Source organism: Gopherus evgoodei, unplaced genomic scaffold (assembly GCF_007399415.2).
Source record: "Gopherus evgoodei ecotype Sinaloan lineage unplaced genomic scaffold, rGopEvg1_v1.p scaffold_38_arrow_ctg1, whole genome shotgun sequence".
Taxonomy (NCBI): domain Eukaryota; kingdom Metazoa; phylum Chordata; order Testudines; family Testudinidae; genus Gopherus; species Gopherus evgoodei.
Window position 1 is genome coordinate 272,319 of NW_022060059.1, and position 26,891 is coordinate 299,209.

At 46.9% G+C, this 26,891-nt stretch overlaps 1 protein-coding gene across 1 annotated transcript in view; it reads left to right on the forward strand.

Annotated features, from left to right (window-relative positions):
* Positions 1 to 1,571: 1,571 nt before the first annotated feature.
* The window catches only part of LOXL1 (lysyl oxidase like 1), a 45,473-nt gene continuing 20,153 nt past the window's right edge, over positions 1,572 to 26,891 (forward strand). Inside the window, exon 1 of the mRNA XM_030545671.1 lies at positions 1,572 to 3,103. Coding sequence (XP_030401531.1) covers positions 1,900 to 3,103 — 1,204 coding nt within the window. The 5' untranslated portion in view covers positions 1,572 to 1,899. The remainder of the gene's footprint in view (positions 3,104 to 26,891) is intronic.

Sequence of the window (26,891 nt, forward strand, 5' to 3'; positions counted from 1 at the left end):
TTTCCCTCCTTTTTTCTTACTCTCCCCCTGGGAAAAAAGATTTAAAGGGGCCATGCTCTCTAAACCCCAAAGGGGTTAGAAGTGGATGGTAGGGAGGACCTGGGCCCACCCTCTACTCCAGGTCCCAGCCCAGAGACCCTATAGATAGCAGCCATCCACAACATTCCTTTAAATATACTGCACTGATGCTACAATTCCCAGGGCCTCTTCCCCGCAGTCCTGTGCCATCTTCACTCTTACCTCAGGGCCTTGTCCTAATGGAATCCCAGCAACCAGCTCAGGGCTGCTTCTCACTCTCTCTGGCTTCTGGCAGCATTACCTCAGCCAAGGTCCTGCAGGTCCCTCAGGCAGCCACACACCATCCACATTCCTCCAGCTCTAGCAAGGCACTGAACTCATTCTGGCCCTGCAGCTCATCTTATACTAGCCCGCTGGGCCCTGATTGGCTGCATCCCACACAGCCATTGTATGCCGCTCTCTACTGCCCTTTTCTGGGGCATGGTGTGGCAGGGCCAAAAGGCCTCCAGCAGGGGGCCCCAAGCTAGTCCATCCCATCACAAGGACAGAACCAAATTTCAATATCATAGAATTTCCTGTGGGACAGACATTTTGTTTGTTCAACCAGCTCTAATGCAAAAACCTGCAGGCACAATCTGAGAGATACAGGCCAGTTTGAAAACATGACCCACACTCTGTGGCTAAGGTAGTAGTTAAACAATTCAGGGGATCTCAGAGAGAAACCTGAACTCTTTATATTCAAGAAGACATCAAACTGAAGGGTCAAAGCTATGAAAAGGATTGGAGTAAAAAAATCACAGTGAATCTAACCATTGGAACAGACTACCAAGGGCTGTGGTAAATTCTCCATCTATATTAGCGATGTATAGTGTATATTAAATCAAGATTGGATGTCTTCTTAAAATATACTCCCAAGGTCAACTAGGCTCAACATGGGAATCACTGAGTGAGGTTTTCTGGCCTGGGCTATAGAAGAGGTTGGACTAGATCAGAAATGTTCCTTTCTGCCTTAAGACCTCTGAAATCCAGGAATGCATTTCATTTTGAGGTGGGCTCTGGATCTATACAGCCCCAGACCTGCGGGGTATCAGTAGCCAGGTCTGAATTTTGCAGTCTGAAATGGGGTCCTGTGAGATAGGAAACGTGGGGGTCTGCCTCCAGATCTGTCATTAACTCATTCTTGTGACCTTCAGGTCACTTTACCTGACAGACCATTTCACTGATTCCATCAGTAACAGGAGGATTCTGATATAAAGAGCTTTGAGATCTCTGGGCAAAAAGCACCCATTGCTGTTAAAACAGTCAACTTTATTCAAGCTGGCTGTTTCAGGAAGAAACAACGGTTGCACTAAACTGCATGGACACTGGTTGCTCATAAATAGTGTTCCATCTTGAGGCTGTTTTACTCAAACACCATATATAAAATAGCATTGGGGAATTGTGTAGTGCTGCTGAATTACTGAAAACTGATGGGCTCTAGGACCCAGTGGAGGCTTATTCATTGAGATCAGGAGGAGTAAATCCATCCAGCCCAGAGTGAGAGAGAGAGAGGAACATCCCTGCTCGGGACATAGCAGCAATGTGAAAACCACTCACGGAGAAGCCCTGCAAACTTTACTGAAGCCTTGAGACCAAAAGCGGCTCTTTTCCTCCTTTCGTCTCCCAAGTCAATTCCACATATGTTGGCCTGGCCATGCAGCCTGCGGGAGAGCTGTGCAGTTTAGAACAGGCCAGGAATGGACAGAGTTAGAGCTGTTCACATCAAGAAGCAGCGATAGAGGCTCTGGAGAGAGGAACAGCTGGCAGAGGCCATCCAGGCTGCCTCTTTGGTTTGGTTTTGCAAATACTAGCCATTAAAGCATCCGCTCCTCTTTGGCCACAATGACAGCCTGTGGCTTATGGGACTGGTGGGCTGTGATGGGCTGCGGGGTCTTTCTGCTGGTCCACGGGCAGCAGCCACAGAGCAGCAACACAGATGGCAACCGATGGAGACAGATGATCCAGTGGGAGAACAATGGCAGGGTGTACAGCCTCTTGAACACAGGGTCTGAGTATGTCCCTGCTGGCCAGGAGTCGGCGGATGGCAGCACAAGGGTCCTGCTAGCCGACACCCCCAGGAGCCAAAGCAGAAGGGGACACGGGAACCTCAGGAGGCAAGCGCCCACCTTGCCAGTCAGGGCGGGCTCCGACACCATCCGGGGCCAGACGCGGCACCCATTTGGCTTTGGCCAAGTCCCAGAGAACTGGCGTGAAGGGCCCATTGGAGACAGCACCAGCTCCCAGCGGATCAGGCCATCCACCAGCCGGCAACGACAGACCAGCTCCTCCGCTGCCGCCGTCGCCGCCTCTTCTTCATTCTCACACTCCTCCTTTGGGCAGCCCTCCTACCCACAGTTCCCCTTCCCCCAGCTGCCTTTTGGGAATCAGCATGAGCCCTATGAAGCCCAGGTGTCTCGGGGCTATGACGAAGGCTACCTATACTACCGCAGCACAGGAAACGGAGGGGGTGCTGTTGCATCAGCTGCTGCTGGTGTCGGTGTCCTATACCCCTTACAGCCCAGGGCACAGTATGAGGAGTATGGGGAGGACCAGAATCCCTACCGAGCCCAAGGCTACTATCCTGCTCCAGAAAGGCCCTATGTTGCAGTGCCCCCCCAGTCCCAGCCTGCTGATGGACTGGATAGGAGGTACTCCCACAGCTTGTATCATGACACTAGTGCCACTGCAGAGCAAGGCTTCCAAGATTCTTATTCGGCAGCTCAGAACCAGCAGCCAATGGGACAAGGGATCCCCTCTATGGACAACTTACAGCTCAGCCCAGGGTCCCCTTTGGGGGCCAGCCCCAGGTATGGAACTGACCAACGATTGGGGCGATACCCTCCTTACGGTAACGTGCCACTGGAGCCCTATGTCCCGCCACACAACGTGGAACCCCAGCCACCTTTCCGGAACCTGGATCCCTATGGGTCTCCGCGACCTGAACCCTACCTTCCTCTGAGGAGCCCGGAAGCCCCACAAGTGATATCTGACAACCAAGCCAGGGTCAGCGTGGGCAGCGTTTACAGACCCCCTCAGAATGGACGGGGTGAGTCTTCGGCCCTGAGGGCTATGTGTGTGGCGGGCGGGGGAACAAGGACAGGAATGCTGCATGGTACCTGAGCTAGACACACACTAAGGCCTGTTCACCCACAACCTTTTCAGGGACACTGTGGGAGCGGAGACTCCCCTACACCTGCGTCAACTCCCTTCCGCTCCCCGGGGCGGTCTACCTGAATCACGATCAGCCCAGCTGCTCACAGCAGCCCAAGGCATCTACTGCAGTTCTGCTGCCTAAGTAATGAGGATGGGACCTCAGGGTCTGAGCAGAGCCAGTGATGGACAGAGGGAGGCATTCCTGCATATTCAGGTAGTGGGTGGGGGCATATATGGGGAAGATGTCATTATACACTCGGGTGATTGACATCCTGTTAACACCTTATATAGATCAGAGTGAACTGGGTGGTGAACCTGAGGGTATGGCTACATTTGGAATTTCAAAGCGCTGCCCCGGCAGTGCTTTGAAGTGTGAGTGTAGTCAAAGCGGCAGCGCTGGGAGAGAGCTCTCCCAGTGCTGCATGTAAACCACATCCTCTACAGGTGTAGCGTGCAGGGCTGGGAGCCGTGCTCCCACAGCGCTTCCGCCCTGATTACACTGACGCTTTACAGCGCTGTATCTTGCAGCGCTCAGGGGGGTGTTTTTTCACACCCCTGAGCACGAAAGTTGCAGCGCTGTAATGTGTGAGTGTAACCATGGCCTGACAATGGGGCCTAGCAGCACTGCATCACAGGGCCCTGAGCTGCGCTGTACTCCTGGGCCCAGCAGCACTGCATCACAGGGCCTGAGCTGCGCTGTGCTCCTGGGCCCAGCAGCTCTGCACTGTGGAGCTGAGCTGCGCTGTACTTCTGGGGCCTAGCATCACTGCATCGCAGGACCTGAGCTGCGCTGTACTCCTGGACCCAGCATCACAGCATCAAAGGGCCTGAGCTGCGCTGTACTCCTGGGGCCCAGCAGCACTGCATCACAGGGACTAAACTGCACTGTGCTCCTGGGCCCTAGCAGCTCTGCATCGCAGGGCCTGAGCTGCACTGTACTCTGGGGCCCAGCAGCACTGCATTCTGGGGGCTGAGCTGTGCTGTACTCCTGGGGCCCAAAATCACTGAATTCTGGGGTGATGTGCACTGTGCTCCTTGGCTCAGTAGCACTGCATCATGAGATCTCATTTGCAATGCACTCCAGCTACAAACTGATTTGTAGTTATTCCTTGTTTCTTGTCTATATTCTGTACCATGGAATGCTCTGCAGTTGTACAGGGGATAGGATACAGGCTCTGTTGCACTGTTTAGCACTGCTTTGTGCAGGAGGGTCTGGTGTGATGAGCATTGTCAAGGTCAGAACAGGGACACCCAGTGGTTTCACATGATTTTGACCCCAAAATAGGCCAGTGTTGTAGCTTTTGGCTGAGGTTTGCTTTGCATATTTTGTTTTAAGTTGGAACTTAAAACAAAGGTTAGCGTGTGTGACAGGAAACCCATGGAATTTAACTCCCCCTTCCCTCACAGATAATTTGGATGAACCCATGGAAACCCCAGCTCACCAGACCTCACTGATCCCTGTGATTCCTTTAGCCTGGCCAGCTCCCTAGTGGTTATTGAGATAAGCACATCCAGAATGGGCTGGCTGATACGCAAGAACCAGGACACTTCTCCAAGCTCCATGCTCAGTTCCCCTGGGGAAGCCCTACATGATGGTGTAGACTGGATGAGTATGATGGCCCTGTGTGTGCTGCTGCTGCTCAGCACAAGGCTACAGGTTCCATGCTGGCAGTGCAGCAAGGTGTGGCTGGGATTTCTCAGTGCAGACAATCTAGGAGTTTGGTAATGAGCTATAGAAATCTAGGATACCTGTTTGGAGCCAGCCATGGATGGTAGAGACCAAGAACTATAGCCATCAGTAGTGGTTTTGGGGACTATATATGATTAATTGGTGGGTTTCAGTCCAGTTCCTAATCAATATGGGTCTCACATCATGAAAACTGGTCTCACAATTGGCATTTATTGGCCCTCTCATTGACATTTTCAGCAGAGAAGCCAAAGACCGTATGGGAATCAGTGTCCACACTAAGACCAATAGATCTGTCAACTCAGCTGCCGTCAGTGCTGTTGATCACGAGGTGTTGCTGATTAATTTGGAAGCTCTAGCAGGAGAGGAGGGGGCTGCTCTTGGTGTCTGTTCTTTCCTCGTGAGCACTCCCCAAGGGGGATTTGGGTGACTGAACTCCCACTGGAAGCCCTCAGGGCTTCATTTTTCACTCCTGTACTCCGTGATCTGCTCTGGCTTCCTGATGGCCTCCCTTAGTGACGGTTTCAGGCAGGTTTCTTAATTGGTAAAATCACCTTTAAAATGTTAATTGCTGTTTCTAATCTCTTTAAACATTCAGTCAATCCACCCAGGTCACAGCTCATGGCCTGGAAGAAATTTACGAAATTCCAACCCAATTATTGAGCTGATTACATTGCCTTTTAGTCAAGCAGCCAGATCACTGGATTGTGTGAGCTGGGTTTTGTGTACTGTATGGACATCCTATCTTCCTCTTGCCATCCACACAACAAATTATCTTAAAAGGCAACTGACAAGACTCGGAGATCCCGTCCCTGCCACATTTTCATAGAATAATTGAATATCAGGGTTGGAAGAGACCTCAGGAGGTTATCTAGTCCAACCCCCTGCTCAAAGCAGGATCAATCCACAACACTATTCTACTTTCAGCTGTTATTTTCAGTCCATTTTGATTCCTAAGTGTAAACTGAACCTTTCCTCTTTGCAATCAAGCCCTTAATGAATCACTCCATCATCAGGAAATTGCAATTTCATGCTGGCAACACCACAATAGCATCCATGTTAGCATTGCATTCTAGCTAACAATGCTCAAATATAACTCATAATTAATACTCTTTGGTACTTATAGAATGGTGTTTGTCATCCAGAGATCTCACAGCAGCTCACCTTAACCAAGGTGTTTACATTTTATTAGCCCCATCCTACAGACATGGAAATTGAAACATAGGGAGGCAAAGTGATGGGCCTAGAGTCACAAAGTAAGTAGGAGCTTATCTAAATAGTTGTATCTGAGAAGTGAAAAAGGTATGGTGACAAGTGCTGATCAGTTGTGTAGTCAATGGCTTGACCATGATTTGGTTCATTATGAAGTATATACAAAGACCAAATAACCAATGTCAGTAAGGTTTATTAATATGGTATGAGAAAAAGGTTCTTTCTATATAATACCAGTCTCCAAGCTGCCCCATGCATTACAGTCACCTAACACAGAAGGTGTGCTCCCCAAGTTACATGTTTTAGCTGGTATTATTTATATGATTATACAAGTTACAAATAGAGGTCATCTAGTCCAGTCCCCTGCACTCATGGTAGGACTAAGTATTATCTAGACTATTCCTGACAGGTGTTTGTCTAACCTGCTCTTAAAAATCTCCCATGATGGAGGTTCCACAACCTTTCTAGACAATTTATTCCAGTGCTTAACCACCCTGACTGCTAGGAAGTTTTTCCTAATGGCCAATCTAAACCTCCCTTGCTGCAATTTAAGCCCATTGCTTCTTGTCCTATCCTCAGAGGTTAAGAAAAACAATTCTTCTCCCTCTTCCTTGGAACAACCTTTTATGTACTTGAAAACTGTTATCATGTCCTTTTTCTCAGTCTTCTCTTTTCCAGACTAAACAAATCCATTTTTTTCAATCTTCCCTCATAGGTCATGTTTTCTAGACCTTTAATCATTTTTGTTGCTGGACTTTCTTCGATTAGTCCACATCTTTCCTGAAATGTGGTGCCCAGAACAATACTCCAGTTGAGGCATAATCAGCATGGAGTAAAGCAGAAGATTTACTTCTCGTGTCCTGCTTACAACATTCCTACTAATCCATCCCAGAATGATGTTCACTTTTTTTGCAACATTCTTACACAGCTGACTCATATTTAGCTTATGACCCTAGATCCCTTTCTGCAGTACTCCTTCCTAGGCAATCATTTTCCATTTTGTATGTGTGCAAATGATTGTTCCTTCCTAAATGGGGTATTTTGCATTTGTCCCTATTGAATTTCATCCTATTTACTTCAGACCATCTCTTTATACATCACTAAAATCCAACCCATTTGTTTGTCCCAGTACCCTAATTCGTTTTTCTGCTCCATCCTTATCTTTGTTGTGGATACTAGCATTCCAGGTACTGGTCCATGAAGGAACTTCCTAGCATGTACTAAGATACAGAACAAATGTCTCTTGACTTTGACAAGTTTCCTGTCTGCTTATGCCATATGTTTACTTCAGCAAATACAAGGAGATGTGGGATACTTAGTATATTTATAAGTGAACAAGCTTATGGTATAGGCCAGTTTATGTTATATCACTGTGCTTAATGTTACTAGTGCTTAATGGATACTAATATACATGGTGTGGATAATAGATGTTATTAATATGATATATATTCATATGCTGGCCGGCATATATTAGTCAGTACAAGGGTCTCTCAAAGAGAAGAGGTGAAACTTCAGAGTTTCAGGAAAGGTTCCCACTCATGATTGCCAGAGATGTCCAAAATGTTCACAAGGAATTCTGAAACCAGGTGAAACGGGGGCAAATCTGTGGTTTCATTCCCACAGCAATGACTGCATTCAGATTCACTGAAAGTTTAAAAAACCTTTGGAGTCTATGCAATCTGGATTTCAAGTGAGCCCAGGCCAGCATATGGTTCAGCTATAAAGCAAGTGAATCTCTCTGAGTCACTGAGATTGACTCTGACCCTTCATGGTAGAGTTGTATGAATAACTGAATTTTTGGTTCAGTGGCCAAACCAAAAAATTGGGGAAAAAATCATTGTGGGTCAACACAAAATAATTATTTTCAGTGAAATAAAAAAATAAAAACTTAATTTAGATCAAACAAAAGATTTAATTTGAGCTGAAATATTTTGTTTTGGTTTGTGGTTTTTTAATCTATTAATAAAAATGCAGTGAAATCCTAAACAAAACAGAATTTCAAGTGGAAAAATATCAAAACAAAACATCTAGGATTTTTCAGAATTTTTTCTGTCCCCCCCTTTCCTCCCCCAACAACCAGCTTGGCAAATTCAACTGGAATTTGCAAAATGTTTTGGTCAACACAAACATAGTTTTTTTTCAGCCAAGTTTCAGCTGATAAATTGTATCCAGCTCAAGTGATCAGGACATGACACTCAAGGCAAAAGTCAATGAGGAGTAAACATACCTGTGATCTACTTCTGAGGAAAAGGGTCACAGGCAGGGCCGGCTTTAGGCCTATTCCACTAATTCCCCCGAATCGGGCCCCGCGCCTAAGAGGGCCCCGGGCCCAGTGAGAATCCCTTCCCTGGCTAGAGGCACCTTTTTAATTTTTACTCACCCAGCGGCACTCAGGGTCTTCAGCGGCATTCCGATGGCAGGTACTGCACTCGCTCCTGGTCTTCGGCGGCACTTTGACAGCGTGTCCTTCAGTGCCGCCGAAGACCTGGAGTGAGCGAAGGACTTGCTGTTGAAGTGCTGCCAAAGACTCGGGGCACCTCCCGGTGGGTACAAGCCCCATGTGTTTTTTTGTGGTTTTTTCAAGTTATCCCTGCCGAGGCCCCATCGAAACTGTTCGAATTGGGCCCCGCACTTCCTAAAGGAGGCCTGAACTGACCATGTTGTCCAAAAATCTCCACAGCTGGGTGGTCAGTTCTGGGAAGAGGGAGAAGGCAGGATTGGGATAGAGATGAGAGGCTCCAGGTGGAGTTGAACTTGAGAAGCACAGGCCTGGCTTCTGCTGTTGGCTAAAAAGTTCATTAAAGTTATAGAATCTAAACTTTAGCCGGATCTCCTTCTGCCTGTGGGCAGAGCTATGGGGCTCAGCAGCATGACGCAACAGTAGGAGCCATGTGGCCCACATGTCAGGTGATGATACTCCAATGCTGTGGACCTGATCCAAAGCACATTTAATTTAAGCACCCCGATGCAACCAGCAAACAATTGGATGGATGTTTGAGAAATCTTCTAGGCACCTCAGTGGTGTCCAGCCACTCGAACTTGGATATCAGTGTTGGAGACCTAGCAAGTCTTTCCACTGAACCTTTCCCTCCCTTCCTCCCAAAATGCCATGAACTCACTGGATGGCAGGAGTGGGGTTGTCTGGGTGGAACTCCACCTTGAGTAGGTGTCTTCAGCTCAGAAAGAAACCCAGCCTCTGCTGAAATTCTGTGCCTGGAAAATTCCAGCGTTCACAGGCATGGCTGACCTTGAGCATGTGCTTGTGATCAGATCCCTCCAAGTCCAGGTTTCATGCAAGCAGCACTGAACAAAGGGCTAATTTTATGAGCTTGACCTCATTTCCTTCTGGCATGGCTCAAGGGGCTGCAGAGGCAAAGGGGAGCTGAGTGTGTATATATTCTTGTCAACTTGCACTACTAAACACGTGAACTTTCTAAAATAAACGCAACCCCCATGCTCCTTGCTCCATTTACACTATCATTCATTTTTCTCTCTCTCTCTGCTGTTAACATGCTCTCTGGTGTCAATTCTTTCCTCTTCCCCATCCATTTTCTTTCTCCTTCCTTCTACCTTAATATTTATTTCCAGCACTTGTTTCACTTTCTCCATATTTCTCCAGCACTTTTGTTATATTTAAGTCTTCTATTTCTCTTTCTCTCTCTTTTGCTCCATCTGCTGCCATTTCTCTCTGTCTCTTTCCTCCTTCTGTCCTTCTCTCCTCTTGATCTAGTTTAACACCTTTTCATTTGAAACCCACTTACATGTTTTGTTTTTCTGTCCTTAAGCAATCCAGACAAAGATCCACAGGGAATGTGTGACTTGGGGAATTGAAACAATAACGAGAATCCTCACTGGTCAATGCAGAATATTCAAAAACTGCAAGTCAGGCCCTAACACTTGTGAGATTAAAAAAATCCTTGATAAATCTGAGGTTCTTTTGCTTTGCTTTCTGGTTGTCCTTACCCTCTCTCTCCAACTACAAGGACTAGAAACTTACTTTAAAAAAATTAAAGCATCATCATCACATGATTCCAGAAGCTGGAGATTTAAAACAAACACCAATTATCATGACACTTGGGATTAAATTGTGAGAATTGGCAATGCTACCCCCTCTCTCAAGAATATTTTTCATAAGTAACCAGTCATCCTAGGAAAGCTCCCTCCGTCAGTGGACTGGTTGGCCAGGAAAACCAAGGGGACTGTACTGGTGACAGGATTGCTCCATGAGCCAAACACCATCCCAATCTTCCCTCGGTTCCCTTCTCCTTCCCCTAAAATAGACAAAACCTATGGTTTTGATAGACAAAGATAGACAAAACCTATGGTTCTTGCAGGGTGCCTGGCAGCTGCTCCCAAATGGGACCTGGGACCAGAACGCTCCAGGGCCATTACATTTCAGCTTCTAAGGGTACATCAGCAGTGTGATTCTGGGGTGTGATTGCAGCTCATGTAGATGTACCAGAGCTAGTTTTGAGCTGGCTAGGTCAGGCACAGCTAGTGAAGCTATGGCAGCACTTAGGTGCTACTAGACCACCTCAAACCCTCATGAAGTGTGCACTGATGCCGCTTCACTGCTCCAGTACCATGGTAACTAGAGTAAAGTTAGCTTGAAATGTTTGGGTCTGAACTTTGTGTCTCTGGCCAATCTCTCCATCCGAGTTAGGGAACAGAACAGGGCAAGGGGCAACCACCCCTTATAAAACATCTAAAGAAGATGTGCTTTTCTGCCTGGCCTCCTCAGCTCCCGTCAAGGAAAGGGCTGTCTCCAAGAGGCCGGGACATTCTGCTCTGAGCAGTTTCTGCATCAGAACCACTTTCCTCCCCTTGCCTCCACATGTCTCTGATTAGATTTATTTTCATGTTTCTTTCCATATATGTACTCAGGTCACCTAGCAACCACTCAACCCAGCATAGCTGTCTTGGTTTCCCACAGGGATTTGTGTTCACTCTGTAGGCGGCTTGGTTTGGAGGGCTGGGATTTTTCTTCGCATTTACTAGCACATATGAGTTCAGGATACCAGTGGAATAATAGAACCCCTCCCTCCTCTGCTCTCTCAGCACTCACAGGTGGGGCTCCTGTGTCCTTCTGTTGAGCTATAAACTCCAGGGCCTGACCACTTGTGGGCATCAAAGTTCCTGTGACACTTTTCACAGGAGGTGTTAGCCCCAGTGTCTTGGCCAGCTTCCAGGCTGAGTAATTACATTCTGGCTGAGCTGCAAGTCCCTGAGCAGCTTCAATTAGAGAAGTTAGTCTCCTCTTATAAACTGTTGGGTAGTGTTGCTAGTAGAGAAGAGTGGCCATGTTCCAGTCCAAAGGTACCTGTGTGTTCAACTCTGTGTGTGTGTGTGTGTGTGTGTGTGTGTGTGTGTGTGTGTGTGTGTGTGAGGTAGGTTCACGTTACTATTCCCATTTTATAGGTGGGGAAACTGAGGCACTGACTGAGTACGTGACATGCCCAACATCACCCAGTAAAATGGCAGCAGTGCTGGAATTAGAATCCTGGGGTCCCTCACTCCAAACCCTCTAAACCCCTCCCTCTTTGGAAACAGTCAGTAATAATAATAGCTAGCTCTTTTCATCAGTAATCTCAAATCAAGTTACAAAGGAGCTCATTACTGCTAACGAGGGCCAGCTTCAAGGAAAATGGCACCCTGTGTGAACTAGCATTTTGGCGCTCCTGACCCCTGTGAGTGCAGTGCCTCCCATTGCCCTGAACCGCATGACTCCCCACCTGCATCCCCAACCCCTGCCTCTTTCTTGTGCCCCCAACCCCTGCATTGTGCCCCCTTTGCCCCTTAAGCCCTGCACCCATGTGGGGAAACTGACCTAGATGCATGAAGCAGCAGGCATTGCTGATCACTCTCCCCACCCCTCAACAATGATCCTCCACATACCCCTAGGGAGCTGGGTGAGGGGGAAAAATGAGGACCAACATCAGGGCCCCCTGCATCCAGGTCACTTTTCCCACCTAGGCTCTGTAAGTACTTGATGTTGCTCTTTGCTTCCCCACTCACAGCCCCCTAGGGGAGCATGGAGGAACATTGTGTGGGAGGGGTTTGAGCAATGTCTGTGCATCACACTCCTGGGCAGTTGCTTGGGTGGTCCACCCCTAAGGCCAACCCTGCTACTATCCCCCTTTTAAGGTGGGGAAACTGAGGCACAAGACAGTGAAGGGAGTTGCCCAACATCCCACATGGGTCACTAGCAGAACTGGGAATTGAACCCACCTCTTCTTGGTCTCTAGCTCTAGACATGTGTAGTTATCAGTAGGGCAGCTCAATCCTGCAGCCCTCATTCAGGCACAGCTTCAGTTGAAGCCTCTGGCAATTGTGCCTGTCTGAAGGGACTGCTGTTATTGGTCCATAGCGAGCACAGTCCATGTGGCTCAGCAAGCTGCCCTGTGAGACCCCTCCCATGGCTGGCTGCCTCCATGCACGCTGCTCCCCAGTCACACATGTCATACTCTCACTCTGCCCACCAATACACTGGTGCATGTGTGCTATGGGCACAATAGATAAGATTGATTTCCCCCTCATGCTGTGTCTGCCAGCTGGTGGGCAGGTTTCACAGCAGGCCTCCCTCATGATTGGTGTCTGCAGTGTTATAGTTGCACTTGCTGTGCATGGGTCTTGCATGGACCCTCACTGTCCAGAGGGAGCTAACATTTTTGTGCAAGGTTCTGACTATGAAATTGTTTAGTTCTTTTTGGAATCGGGTTACACCTTTTGCCCTCACAACATCCTCTGGGAATGACTTCCACAGATTGACTGTGCATTCTCCACTGCATTCACGATTTTATAGTTCTTTGTCATATCCAATCTTAGTTGTCTCTTTTGTAAGTGGAGTAGTCCTGTTCTCTCCTTGTACAGAAGCTCTTCCATACCCCAATCATTTTTGTTGCCCTTCTCTGTATCTTTCCAATTCTATCTTTTTTAAGATGGTGCAATCAGAACTGCACACATTATTCTCTGTGTGGGCACAGCATGGATTAATATAGTGGCATGATATTTTCTGTCCTATGATCTATCCCTTTCCTAGTGGTTCCTAACATTCTCTTAGCTTTTTTGACTGCAGGTGAACACTGAGCAAATATTTTCAGAGAACTATCTACAATGACTCCACGATCTTTCTTGACTGATAACAGCTAATTTAGACTCCATCATTTTCTATGTATAGTTGGAATTATTTGTTCCACTCTGCATGACTTTACACTTATCAATATTGAATTTCATCTGCCATTTTATTGCACAGTTCTGTGGTTAGGTGAGATACCTTTGTAACTCCTCACAGCCAGCTTTGAACTTCACTATTTTCAATCATTTTTGTATCATCTGAAAATTTTGCCACCTCGCTGTTTATCCCCGTTTTCAGATCATTTATGAATATGTTGAACAGCACTGGTTGCAGTACAGATACTTGGGAGCAGGGGTGATGGATTCTTTCTAAAAGTAGGGGCCACAAGGTCCCTCCTCCTTCATGGCCCCACTCTGCCCCTCCTTTTTCCCCTGAGGCCCTGCCCCCTGGCCAACCAGGACGGGGAGCCCAGACCCCTTCACCTGCCTGGGGTGGGAGGACCTGACAGCAGCCCCTGGCCCATGTCTCAGACCCCGGGGTATCCTGCCCAGGGCTGGTGGAGGGTCCACGGCTCCCTACAGCTGCCTGCACAGCACTTACTCCAACCCAGCTCTGGCTTACGGCCTGGAAGTGGGGCTTTGGGGGCTGAAGAGCTGCAGCCAGGCCATGGTAAGAGCCACCCAGGCAGCTCTGGGGAGCCACAGACCCTCTATCTGCCCTGGGCGGGGACTCAGATGGCATGCTCTGACCTGAGCCAGGCTCCAGCTTCTGGCCTGGCCAGGGGGTTGGATCTTGAGAGGAAGAGGACGGGCAGGCGTCAGACCCGGGCAAAAAGTGGATAGGTCTGGCCTATCGGTCCCCCACTGTTCATAGAATCTCAGGGTTGGAAGGGACCTCAGGAGGTAATCTAGTCCAACCTCCTCCTCCAAGCAGGATTAATCCCCAATTAAATCATCCCAGCCAAGGCTTTGTCAAGCCGGACCTTAAAACCCTCTAAGGAAGGAGATTCCACCACCTCCCTAGGTAACCCATTCCAGTGCTTCAGCACCCTCCTAGTGAAGAAGTTTTTCCTAATAGCCAACCTAAACCTCCCCCACTGCAACTTGAGACCATTACTCCTTGTTCTGTCATCTGCTACCACTGAGAACAGTCTAGATCCATCCTCTTTGGAACCCCCTTTCAGGTAGTTGAAAGCAGCTATCAAATCCCCCTCATTCTTCTCTTCTGCAGACTAAACAACCCCAGTTCCCTCAGCCTCTCCTCATAAGTCATGTGCTCCAGCCTCCTAATCATTTTTGTTGCCCTCCGCTGGACTCTTTCCAATTTTTCCACATTCTTCTTGTAGTGCGGGGACCAAAACTGGACACAATATTCCAGATGAGGCCTCACCAATGTCGAATAAAGGGGAATGATCACGTCCCTAGATCTGCTGGCAGTGCCCCTACTTATACAGCCCAAAATGACGTTAGCCTTCTTGGCAACAAGGGCACACTGTTGACTCATATCCAGCTTCTTGTCCACTGTAACCTCTAGATCCTTTTCTGCAGAACTGCTGCCTAGCCATTCGGTCCCTAGTCTGTAGCAGTGCATGGGATTCTTTACTCGTCCTTGTTGAACCTCATCAGGTTTCTTTTGGCCCAGTCCTCTAATTTGTTTAGGTTCCTACCCTCCAGTGTATCCCTACCCTCCAGTGTATCTACCACTCCTCCCAGTTTAGTATCATCTGCAAACTTGTTGAGGGTGCAGTCCACGCCATCCTCTAGATCATTAATGAAGATATTGAACAAAACTGACCCCAGGACTGACCCTTGGGGCACTCGGCTTGATACTGGCTGCCAACTAGACATGGAGCCATTGATCACTACCCATTGAGCCCGACGATCTAGCCAGCTTTCTATCCACCTTATAGTCCATTCATCCAGCCCATGCTTCTTTAACTTACCGGCAAGAATACTGTGGGAGACCATATCAAAAACTTTGCTAAAGTCAAGGAATAACACATCCACTGCTTACCCCTCATCCACAGACCCAGTTATCTCCTCATAGAAGGCAATTAGGTTAGTCAGGCATGACTTGCCCTTGGTGAATCCATGCTGACTGTTCCTGATCACTTTCTTCTCCTCTAAGTGCTTCAGAATTGATTCCTTGAGTACCTGCTCCATGATTTTTTCAGGGACTGAGGTGAGGCTGACTGGCCTGTAGTTCCCAGGATCCTCCTTCTTCCCTTTTTTAAAGATGAGCACTACAGTAGCCTTTTTCCAGTCATCCGGGACCTCCCCCAATTGCCATGAGTTTTCAAAAATAATGGCCAATGGTACTGCAATCACATCCACCAACTCCTTTAGCACCCTCAGATGCAGCACATCCGGCCCCATGGATTTGTGATCATCTAGCTTTTCTAAATAGTCCCTAATCACTTTTCTCCACAGAGGGCTGATCACCTCCTCCCCATGCTGTGCTGCCCAGTGCAGTAGTCTGGGAGCTGACCTTGTTTGTGAATACAGAGGCAAAAAAATTATTGAGAACATTAGCTTTTTCCACATCCTCTATCACTAGGTTGCCTCCCTCATTCAGTAAGGGGCCCATACATTCCTTGACTTTCTTCTTGTTGCTAACATACCTGAAGAAAGCCTTCTTGTTACTCTTAACATCTCTTGCTAGCTGCAACTCCAAGTGTGATTTGGCCTTCCTGATTTCACTCTTGCATGCCTGAGCAATATTTTTATACTCTTCCCTGGTCATTTGTCCAATCTTCCACTTCCTGTAAGCTTCTTTTTTATGTTTAAGATCAGCAAGGATTTCACTGTTAAACCAAGCTGGTTGCCTGCCATATTTACTATTCTTTCTACACATCGGGATGGTTTGTTCCTGCAAGCTCAATAAGGATTCTTTAAAATACAGCCAGCTCTCCTGGACTCCTTTGCCCCTCATGTTATTTTCGCAGGGAATGCCACCCATCAGTCCCTGCTTTTCTGAGGTCCAGAATCCATATTCTGCTGCTCTCCTTTATTCCTTGTGTCAGGATCCTGAATTCGACCATCTCATGATCACTGCCTGCCAGGTTTCCATCCACTTTTGCTTCCCCTACTAATTCTTCCTAGTTTGTGAGCAGCAGGTCAAGAAGAGCTCTGCCCCTAGTTGGTTCCTCCAGCACTTGCACCAGGAAATTGTCCCTTACACTTTCCAAAAACTTCCTGGATTGTCTGTGCACCTCTCTTTGGTGATATCTAATATGCCATGGGGATGACACCTATATAATAATTCAAAGGGTGAAAATCCAGTTGAGGCCTGAGGTCCCTCCTGGATGGCGAACATAAGGTAAGGTAATAGGGTTTCCCAGTCCTTCTCGTCCCGACTTACCACCTTCCTTATCATAGCCTTGAGGGTTCAGTTAAACCTTTCTACCAGCCCATCAGTCTGCGTATGATAGACTGAAGTTCTCAGGGTAGATATATGGAGCAGCGTACAGAAGTCCTTCAGTAGCTTTGACATAAATGGCGTTCCTTGGTCAGTTAATATCTCTTTTGGTAGCCCCACTCAGGCAAAGATCCTTACCAACTCTTTGGCTATCATTTTAGAGGCTGTGTTCCGCAGGGGGACGGCTTCTGGGTAGTGAGTGGCATAGGCCGAAACAACAAGTATATATTGATGGCCCAGAGCTGTCTTCTCCAGAGGTCCCACTAGGTCCATCACTATTTACTCAAAGGGGACCTCTATGATGGGAAGGGGTACTAAAGGTGCCCTCAAGTGTCCCCCAGTGCAGCTGACACTCTGGGCAAGAGGCACAATACCTCCGCACTTCTTCATGTACCCCAGGCCAGAAGAACGGTCACAGGACTCAAACCAGGGTTTTCTCTACCCCTAAATGCCCCCTCAAAAGATGACCATGGGCAAGGCTTAATATGGTGTTCTGGTGTTTTCGAGGTATTAGGAGCTGCTGTACCTTCTGCCCCTGTACTGGTGCAACCCGGTACAAGAGATCCTTCTTCATTATGAAGTAGGGTCCTGGTCCCTGGGTTTTTCCTTCCACGGGGACCCCATCTATTTCAGTCACCTCCTTCCTAATGTTGTCGTACCTTGGATCTTCAGCCTGGTCCCACACAAAATTTTCTCTCCCGGGGCTGGTCCATCCAAGTTCTAGAGGGCCAGTCTCTGTTGCCTCTCCTGGTTCAGAGATATTAGGGTGGGGGTCAGGCTCGGGAGTTTCCTCCTCTAGGGCAGCTTTATTTCCAGATACCCTGGTCCGCCTGCCTACAAGGGTGACCCTCTGTCCCTGGGTCAGGATCCGAGTCCCCAAGGCCTTAGCTGCCCTTCTTTCTCTTTTTGTCTTTCTACTCGACCTGAGAATAGAAAACAAATCTGGGGATATTTCAGAGAAGACTGGGGGTTGACAGTCTACTGTGGATGCCTCACTAACTCCAGGGTTCCCCTCTTTCTCCAATCCTCCTACTGGGAGTAAGTCTCCAAACCTGGGGAAGTCCCTCCCCATGAGCACCAGGTATGGGATTTTAGGGACTTCACCTGCTGCTACCTCAGTAGTGTTCCCTTGGATTTCAATTTTTACTGGGATGATGGGGAAGTAACTAACTGTCCCATGGACGCATGTTATCCCTGTACGTTTAGCCTGTAGCAGCTGACTATGCTTCACAAGCTTCCCTGAGATAAGCATGATAGCACTCCCCAAATCACCAGTGCCGTGGTCTCTACCCCATTTAGTTTCACTGGTCTGGTGTACATATGTGGGGTTAGTGAGACCCCCACAAGGTGAATTAGAGAGCATGGGTCTGCCCAGTTCCCCAGGTTACACTGCATAGGCTCCTCAGCACTGGGACACTGTGCAGCTATGTATCCGCACTCCCTGCAGGCATAACATCTGTATGGAGCCCTAGGCATTCCCCAGTCTCTTGGTTTGGGCAGTCTAACATCATGATCCTCATCTCCCTCAGTGCTCCGACTCTGTGGCTTCTGGTGGGCCTTCAGCCCTCCTCTTTTTCCTCCTGGTGGCCCAGTCACCCAAGATCTAGGGCTTGGAGCTGCTAGTTTAACCCGGGGTGCCTCTTCCTTAACTGGTCAGGTCAGCTTCCTCGCCGTCCTTCGCCTCTCTACCAGGGTGACAACCTCATTGCAGGTGGAGGGTTCATTCTGGCTACCCAGGCACGCAGGTCTGGCAGTAGCCCCCTCGTGTATCAGTCGATGACCAGAACCTCTAGTATCTCTTCCGGACTCCAGGACTCAGTTTGCAACCACTTGCATGTGAGATGGATGAGGTCATACAATTGGGACCATGGGGTTTTGTTTCCCTGGTACCTCCACTTGTGATACTGCTGGGCCTGCACTGCTGTCATTACTTCAGATCTGGCCAGAATTTGTGCTTTCAGCTGCAGGTAGTCTGCTGCAGCCTCTTCAGATAAATAGTAGGCCTTCTGGGCCTCCCCACACAGGAATGGAGCGAGGATACCAGACCACTGAACTCAAGGCCAAGCTTCCTGTAGGGCTATCCTCTCATAGGCCAGCAGGTATGCCTCTATGTCATCCTCTCCCATCATTTTCTGCAGGCAATTGCTGGCCCATATGATCCGCATTCCATCATGGCCATGGTTCATCTCTGTAAGGGTCTTCACTTGATTCAGGGCTTTGGAACGGAGCCTGGAGCTGGAGCATGGAGCAGCTCCAGAGCAGTGGAGCTGCAGATTTTTGTTTGGAGCTAAGCAGAGCCAGAGCACAGCTCCAAAGCCCTGACTTGATTTACCAGTTCTCACAACATAGTACGGTCTTGAGCGGCCTGGTCCATCAACAAGCAATTGGTCTCTTGCTGCAGCCGCACTGCCTCCTGTTGGGCAGCTGCCTGGACACAGGTAGCCTCCTGCTGGGCATCTGTGGCTTGTATCAGTGCCCGCACTACATCTTCCATTGTGGTGGAAAAAAAAACCTGCTCCTTTTTTTTTTTAAATAACACCCTCCTTCTTCCGCCGCACTATGCACACCAGATGCCACCACTGACACCAGTTGTGATAAAGTTCCTCCTCTACCTTGGTGGGTCCTATGCTTATTGGCGGATTTTGCTTGCCTCAGAGATTCACAGTAGCCCTCAGTTTGGCCACTTTTGTGGCTCAAATCTGCTGTTCACTCAGAGAACCTCATCAGTGGCCAGTATGGGGAAAACAGCCCAGAGACTTTCCCCTCTGGTGGAACCTCCTGTGTTGGATCAGGAGTTGAGAGGTTTGGGGGGAACCTGCGCCCGCCCTCTACCCCGGGTTCCAGCCCAGGGCCCTGTGGGCTGCAGCTGTTTAGCGTGCCTTCTGGAACAGCTGCATGACAGCTACAATTCCCTGGGCTACTTCCCCATGGCTTCCTCCCAACACCTTCTTTGTCCTCACCACAGGACCTTCTTACTGATGTCTGTTAACATGTGTACTCCACAGTCCTCCAGCAGCACGTCCTCTCACTCCCAGCTCCTTATGCACACCTCACTAACTGGAGTGAGAGTCTTTTTAAATCAGGTGTCTTGATTAGCCTTAATTCATTCTAGCAGCTTCCCAATTGGCTACAGGTGTCCAAATTAGCCTGCCTGCCTTAATTAGTTCTAGAAAGTTCCTGAGTGTTCTGGAATAATCCCAGTTATTTTACCCAGGGAAAGGGGACCTGCTTAACCTGAAACTAATGCATCTACCTTCGACCACTCTCTTGTGGCCATCTGGCCTGACCCTGTCACAGTATCTTCTTTGCGTTTTGTCAAATGTGCAGTGAAAGTGTTCTTAAAATGAACATGTGCTGGGTCATCATCCAATACTGCTATAACATGAAATATATGGCAGAATGCAGGTAAAACAGAGCAGGGGACATACAGTTCTCCCCCAAGGTGTTCAGTCACAAATGTAATTAACATTTTTTTTATGAGCGTCATCAGCATGTAGGCATGTCCTCTGGAATGGTGGATGAAGCATGAAGGGGCATATGAATATTTAGCATATCTGGCACGTAAATACCTTTCAATGCCAGCTACAAAAGTGCCATGCTTTTTGGTGACACTGTAAATAAGAAGAGGGCAGCATTATCTTCTATAAATGTAACCAGACTTGTTTGTCTTAGTAATTGGCTGAACAAGAAGTAGGGCTGAGTGGGCGTGTAGGCTCTAAAGTTTTACATAGTTTTGTTTTTGAGGGCAGTTTTGTAACAAAAAAAATCTACATTTGTAAGTTGCACTTTCATGAGAAAGATTGCACTACAGTACTTGTCTGAGGTGAATTGAAAAATATTATTTCTTTTGTTTATCATTTTTACAGTGCAAATATTTGTAATAAAAAATCATATACACTTTGATTTCAATTATAATATAGAATACAATAGATATAAAAATGTAGAAAAGCATCCAAAATATTTAATAAATTTCAATTGGTATTCTGTTGTTTAACAGTGTGATTAAAACTGCAGTTAACTGTGATTAAATTTTTTAATCACGATTAATTTTTTTGCGTTAATTGCATGAGGTAACTGCAATTAATCGATAGCCTTAATACACACACACACACACACACACACACACACACACACACACACACACACAGGCAGTCCTTGACTTTATAACGTTTGACTTACAATGCACAGCACTTCCGATACTTCTAAATTGACACCCTGATTTGTCTTATGACAATTGGTTTCGACTTTATGACACTCGGTCCCGCAATAGAGTGGCTTGCGGTTCTGAGTTACAACTTACAACGCAATTTTCAGGAATCAATTATGTTGTAAGTACGAGGACTGCCTGTATATCTGTCTATCTATAGATAAATATAAAAACTCTTAAGTGAATACAGTCTGGTCCTGGTGACTTATTGTTTAATTTATCAGTTTGTTCCAAAAGCTTCTCTATTGACACCTCAATCTGGGACAGTTCCTTGGATTTGTTATCTACAAGAATGGTTTGCATGTGGGGGTGTTCCCCACATCCTCGGCAGTGAAGACCATGCAAAGAACTCATTTTGTTTCTCTGCAATGGCCTTGTCTTCCTTGTATGCTCCTGTAGCTCCTTGATCGTCCAGCGGCCCCACTGATTGTTTAGGAGCTTCCTGCTTCTGATATACTTAAAAAATATCTGTTAGTTTTGTTGTTGTTGTTGCTCTTCAAATTCTTCCTTCGCCTGCCTTATTGTACTTTGACACTTGACTGGCCAGAGTTTATGCTCCTTTTAATTTTCCTCGGTAGGATTTGACTTCCAATTTTGCTGTTTTGCCTCTGAACACCTCTTTTACTCTGCTGCTTAGACATGGTGGCATTTTTGGGTCCTCTTATGGTTTTTTTGGTGGGTTTTTGTTTTGTTGTTTTAATTTGATTATCTAAGACTTTGTTTTTTAATTAAAGATTCTTGGCTTGATGGGTTGGAAACAGTGTCCAGTAGCCATGAGCTTACACAAGACACTATTGCCTTATCCCTAGGCAAAGATCAGGACATGCCATTTTGGGGCAATCTTTGATCCAGTGGAACCAGACTTTTTGCTGTTTTAAACTGCCTGGTAGAGCTGGGTGAAGGTTTTTGGATTAACAGTTTATTCGTCAAAAATGCAATTGTGGATCACCTGAAACGAGATGCAGATTTGGGTTGAATTTGGTGAGCAGTTCTGCCAGAAATAAACAATAGATTTATTTTTAAGTCAAAACCCACCTCCCCAGGCTGCTGTGAGGATAAATGTATGAAAAACTGGGATGTGCTCAGACACTACAGCCATGGAATACCTTTGATCATTATGACTGGAGCCATTTAGCCCTTGGCATGGCATTGGCTCCAGTTCCCAAAGATTCAGGTTAGCTGTTAAGGACTTATCAAAACATCACTGGTACCTGGCTTGTGGATATAGTCGTAAACCCAGATGAAGAAAAGAACATGTGGAAAGTCAGGGCTTTGCAGCCAGAGTCACTGGAGAAGTGGCAGTTTGCCTTTGTCAGCTGAGATGGCTTTTAATGGCACGTTATGGCACCTGGAGGGGAAGGGAATGAGAGGGAGAGTATCCCCGTTCCTTGGGCCACCCTGCCTACTGGTAACGACAACATTCCATGGCAGATCAGTTTGCTGGGAAGCTGAGGCTGACCCTGGATACTGTAGGGCATTTTTTTTTTCAACTAAAAAAGGTTTTTTAGCCAAAAATAAACATTTTTGCAGAAAATCTTAATTCTGATCAAATTATTCCATTTTGCAATGAAAAATTGTTACCAGAACCTGATTTTTAACCCCAAAACAATTTTTCAAAACACAAATATTTTGGGGTTTGAGGTTTCTTTTGTTGAAAAACCCCAGGCAATGTTCATAGGAAATTTCAGGAGGGGAAAAAACGGGTGTTGTTTTTTTCCAAATATTCCTACAAAAATCACTGGGATTTTTTAACCAACTAGCATCTTCTATCTCCACTTCATTCCTATCTTATGGAGCGAAATCACTTTCTATTGCTCTCTTTCTTTCCATCTTTTGTGGTTCATTGATTCCTTGGCTTTTTACAGTCGGTTTATATCAGGAATATTGGGCCAACTCTTATTAAAGCCAACTGGAGTCTTTCCACTGTCTTCAGTAGGCAATGGATCGGATCCCTAAAGGGTGCCCATCACCGTAATATCTGGGCACTGAAGCACTTACATGTACAGAAACATAAAGCTGAAGGCTTAATGAGCTCTGCTCCCTCTAACCCTGAGTCCAGAGCTAAAAGAGGGAAGGGGCTGCATTGCCAACAAGATATCAGTTTTACTCAAGTTCACTTGAATCCCTCTGGGGACAGAAGGCTCTCCTTGGCCACAGCCCCAGTAGCAGAAATTCAAAGCTCAGCTCACTTTGCATTCAGCCTTGTGTGCCTCAGGCCTGACCTGAGGCTTGAGGTGGGAGAATACAGTTCAACATGCGTGGTCCAATCAGTTCTTGGCCTTCCTCTGAGACAAAGGCGATAACCTGCACACATTGCAGGGGTGGTTTGATGATGGAGTCACTTGCCCTCTAACAAATGGGTTTGAACTGGTGATCTAAAGCAAATGGGTTCATATCCTGCTGTCTCCTCCCTCTCGCCTCTGCCAGGTTTCATTTCAAACATATCACTTGTTGGAGGTGTCTTGCAATAACACTCTACACTTGTACAGCTCCTTTCCTAACATTTGTGCAGGCAACCACCGTACCCATTTTATGGAAGGATAAACTTAAAGAAAGAAACATATCATATAGCAAGTCAGTGTCAAGAGCCAGAAACATAACCCAGGAGTGCTCATTCCCAGCCCTCTGTTCTATGCCCCAAACAGCACTCCCATCACTATCTTGATGTAAACCCCCACCTCTTGTTGTAGTGAAGCCATAGGAAAAGGGCAAAGAACAAGTTTTTTAATCAACCATTTTGGATGTTGATGTGAAATTTCAAAACAAAAAAAATCTGGATAATGTTGATGAAGAATTTTTCAACTAACTATGGGGCTGGTCAGATTGGGTTTGGTTGGCAGGGGTGGCCTGTTTCTTTGATTGTTTTTGTTTGTTTGTTTGAGGAATTTTCAAAATTTCAATTTTCAAAAAAGTGTGGGGAAATGTTGATAAAATTTTCATGAAATGTTTCCCCTTTCTTTGAGCTACCATGTGTAGTGAGGCTGCCAATCTGCCTCCTTTTACCAGCACTGAATTAAGAAAGAAAGAAAGAAAGAAAGAAAGAAAGAAAGAAAGAAAGAAAGAAAGACTATAGCATCTTGATTCGAAAGGAACAGAAGAACTTAGTTAAATGATCCTTGTAAGACTTGTACATCCATTAATGCTGTCCTCAAGCACACTTGTGGTTCTTTAACAGGTACACTTGCCAGTTTCTTAAGCCACAATCAAGAAAGTTTTATATTCAGTTATTATTCAAATATGTTGAGGATTCTTAACATAAAGACCAAATCTTGCAATTCTTTCTCAGTGTTTCCTCAGATAGAATTCCTATTGATTGAGCAGGTCATGCAGCCCAGCGCTTGAAAGCAACCCTACAATAACAAACCAGTATGTGCAACCCAGGATTAGTGGGCCCCCTTCGATTGCCAACCAGCAGGCATGGTCCAGCACTATTGAGTGATTAGAATAACAAATCAGGGAGTGCAGCCCTGCACTCATAGGCAACCCTACAATAACAAACCCCTGTGCTCTGCCCAGTGCTTTTGAGCAGCCCTTCAATAACAAGGCAGTGCAGAAACTTGTGGGGAGGGAGGATCCATGCTGGTAAAGGAATCTGATTGCTGTTTCAAGTTCCCAAGATTTATTATAAACATCAGTGAAAAGGAAACATTTTTATAAATAATGACCAATCCCCTGGCAACATTCCTTTCTATAATGTAGGCACAAATCATCAAGCAAGAAGGATGGGGCCAAGTTCTGAATTCGTTTCCCAAAGCATGGATGATCAGCCTGGAGTGTTCTTTTTTTTTTTTCTTTTTAGGGAACAGTTTCTTTCAAAAGAACAGTTGCTTCCCCTGATGCCTTCTCCTTGTCTTTGTGTTCAAATCCCCCTGTGCATTACATCACCAGAAATGACCAAGCATAGAGGCAGGAAACATGATCCAATCTAGTGACGTGATTTCTCCAGGGAAAGCAGTCCAAGAAACAAGAAGGCATTGTTCTCTGAAAAAAAACAAAAACACTCAGGACCTGATCCAGTTCCCATTGAAATCGATGGAAAGGTTCCCACTGACTCCAGCAGGAGCTGGAGCAGAGCTGAAGTCTGTGGAATTCAGCAAACCCATTGCAGCACAGAGGAAGGCTTGTTGCAACACAGGCAAAGGGTGAACCATGTAAAGCTCACTCTGCACAAGCGTCCCAGATTGTCTGACGCTCACCTGAGCTGCTCTGCTGTGGGAAGCTGGGCTTCATATCCATTAGAAATTGCAGTTGAAGAAGGAGGACTATGCCATAACAGTGAGGTCTGAATGCACTCGGAAATACAGAAGAAAGGGGGAGATTGGGGCTGTAGAATTTGGGGATCGGTCTGCTGGGGCATCAGCGCTGATGCTGGGGATAAGTGGTAATCCTTCCACTTGTACAGCACAATGTATCCAGGTATTTAAATAACAGCTGGAGCTTGTCACCCAAAGCGGTGATGGTGGTTCACAAACAGGGGTGTACAGCATCATCCTCATTCAACAAAGAGGGAAACTGAGGCACAGCACATAGAAGAGACTTGCCCAAGATCCCACAGGGAGTCAATGGCAGAGCTGAGGAATAGCACCCAGATCCCCTGAAGCCCTGCCCTCTAGACCATAGTCACCTGCGGCAGGATCTAAAAGCCTTTTACAAGTGCAAACTTTTTCCAGCCTCATGAATCTCCATGTGGGAGGTTAGCAAAACTGCAGCACAGCAAGGTGAAGCAATTTCCCCAGTCATTGTCACACTGGCACTGAGGGAGAGGTGCCAATGGAAAAGTCCCAGCTCCTCCCAGGTCCAACCATCAGGCCAAACTCACTCTCCCATTCATAGTAATGGGATCACATCATTTTCTTGACACTGCCCTTCAGGGACTCTGAAGACTGAGGCTGTACTTCCAGCTGAGCTCTGTAACTCGGCCTCCACCTAGCCCTATTTCCTAACCCAGCCCTCTCCTGGCCATTGCCAACATCTTGCCTCCCTCTGCTTCTGCTATAAGTCTTCATCTTCCAGCACGGGCCTCCTTCCTGAGGCATGAGGCTGGTCTGGGGATACGGCACAAGAACAAGGATAAGCTGATGCTAAGCCACTGCAAGCTAATCTACTCTTCTAAAGCGAGATGGGAAGACATCCCTTGGCAATGCTGGAGAGGCTGGCGCTAAGCACTTACTTTGCCTCACTTTGGAGCCTGGAAACAAGAGAGTCTGATGGGAATGTGCTGGAGGAGCATGAAGGGCCAGGAGACAAAATAACAACAATCCAGGATGGAAAGCAGTCCAGGCATCCCATTCCTACTCTGTACACTTGCCTCACTAGCTGCCAGGTGTGTGCAATGTACAACATGTTTTGATGCCTAGCTCAGGGCACTGTCGCCCGTGCCTAGCGTCCTGGCTCCTGGAGTCACAACCGGAGACCAGAGCCTCAGCTAACACAAACATTGTGTTTGGCCCTCATGGACGCAAAGAAAACTTGACAAGGTGAACTGGTATCAGAGGGGTAGCCATGTTAGTCTGGATCTGTAAAAGCAGCAAAGAATCCTGTGGCACCTTATAGACTAACAGATGTTTTGCAGCATGAACTTTCGTGAGTGAATACCCACTTCGTCAGATGCATGTAGTGGAAATTTCCAGGGGCAGGTATACATATGCAAGCAAGCTAGAGATAACGAGGTTAGTTCAATCAGGGAGGATGAGGCCCTGTTCTAGCAGTTGAGGTGTGAAAACCAAAGGAGAAGAAACTGGTTTTGTAGTTGGCAAGCCATTCACAATCTTTGTTTAATCCTGAGCTGACGGTGTCAAATGTAAAGATGAACTGAAGCTCAGCAGTTTTTCTTTGAAGTCTGGTCCTGAAGTTTTTTGGCAGCAGGATGGCCACCTTAAGGTCTGCTATAGTGTGGCCAGGGAGGTTGAAGTGTTCTCCTACAGGTTTTTGTATATTGCCATTCCTAATATCTGATTTGTGTCCATTTATCCTTTTCCGTAGAGACTGTCCAGTTTGGCCGATGTACATAGCAGAGGGGCATTGCTGGCATATGATGGCATATATTACATTGGTGGACGTGCAGGTGAATGAACCGGTGATGG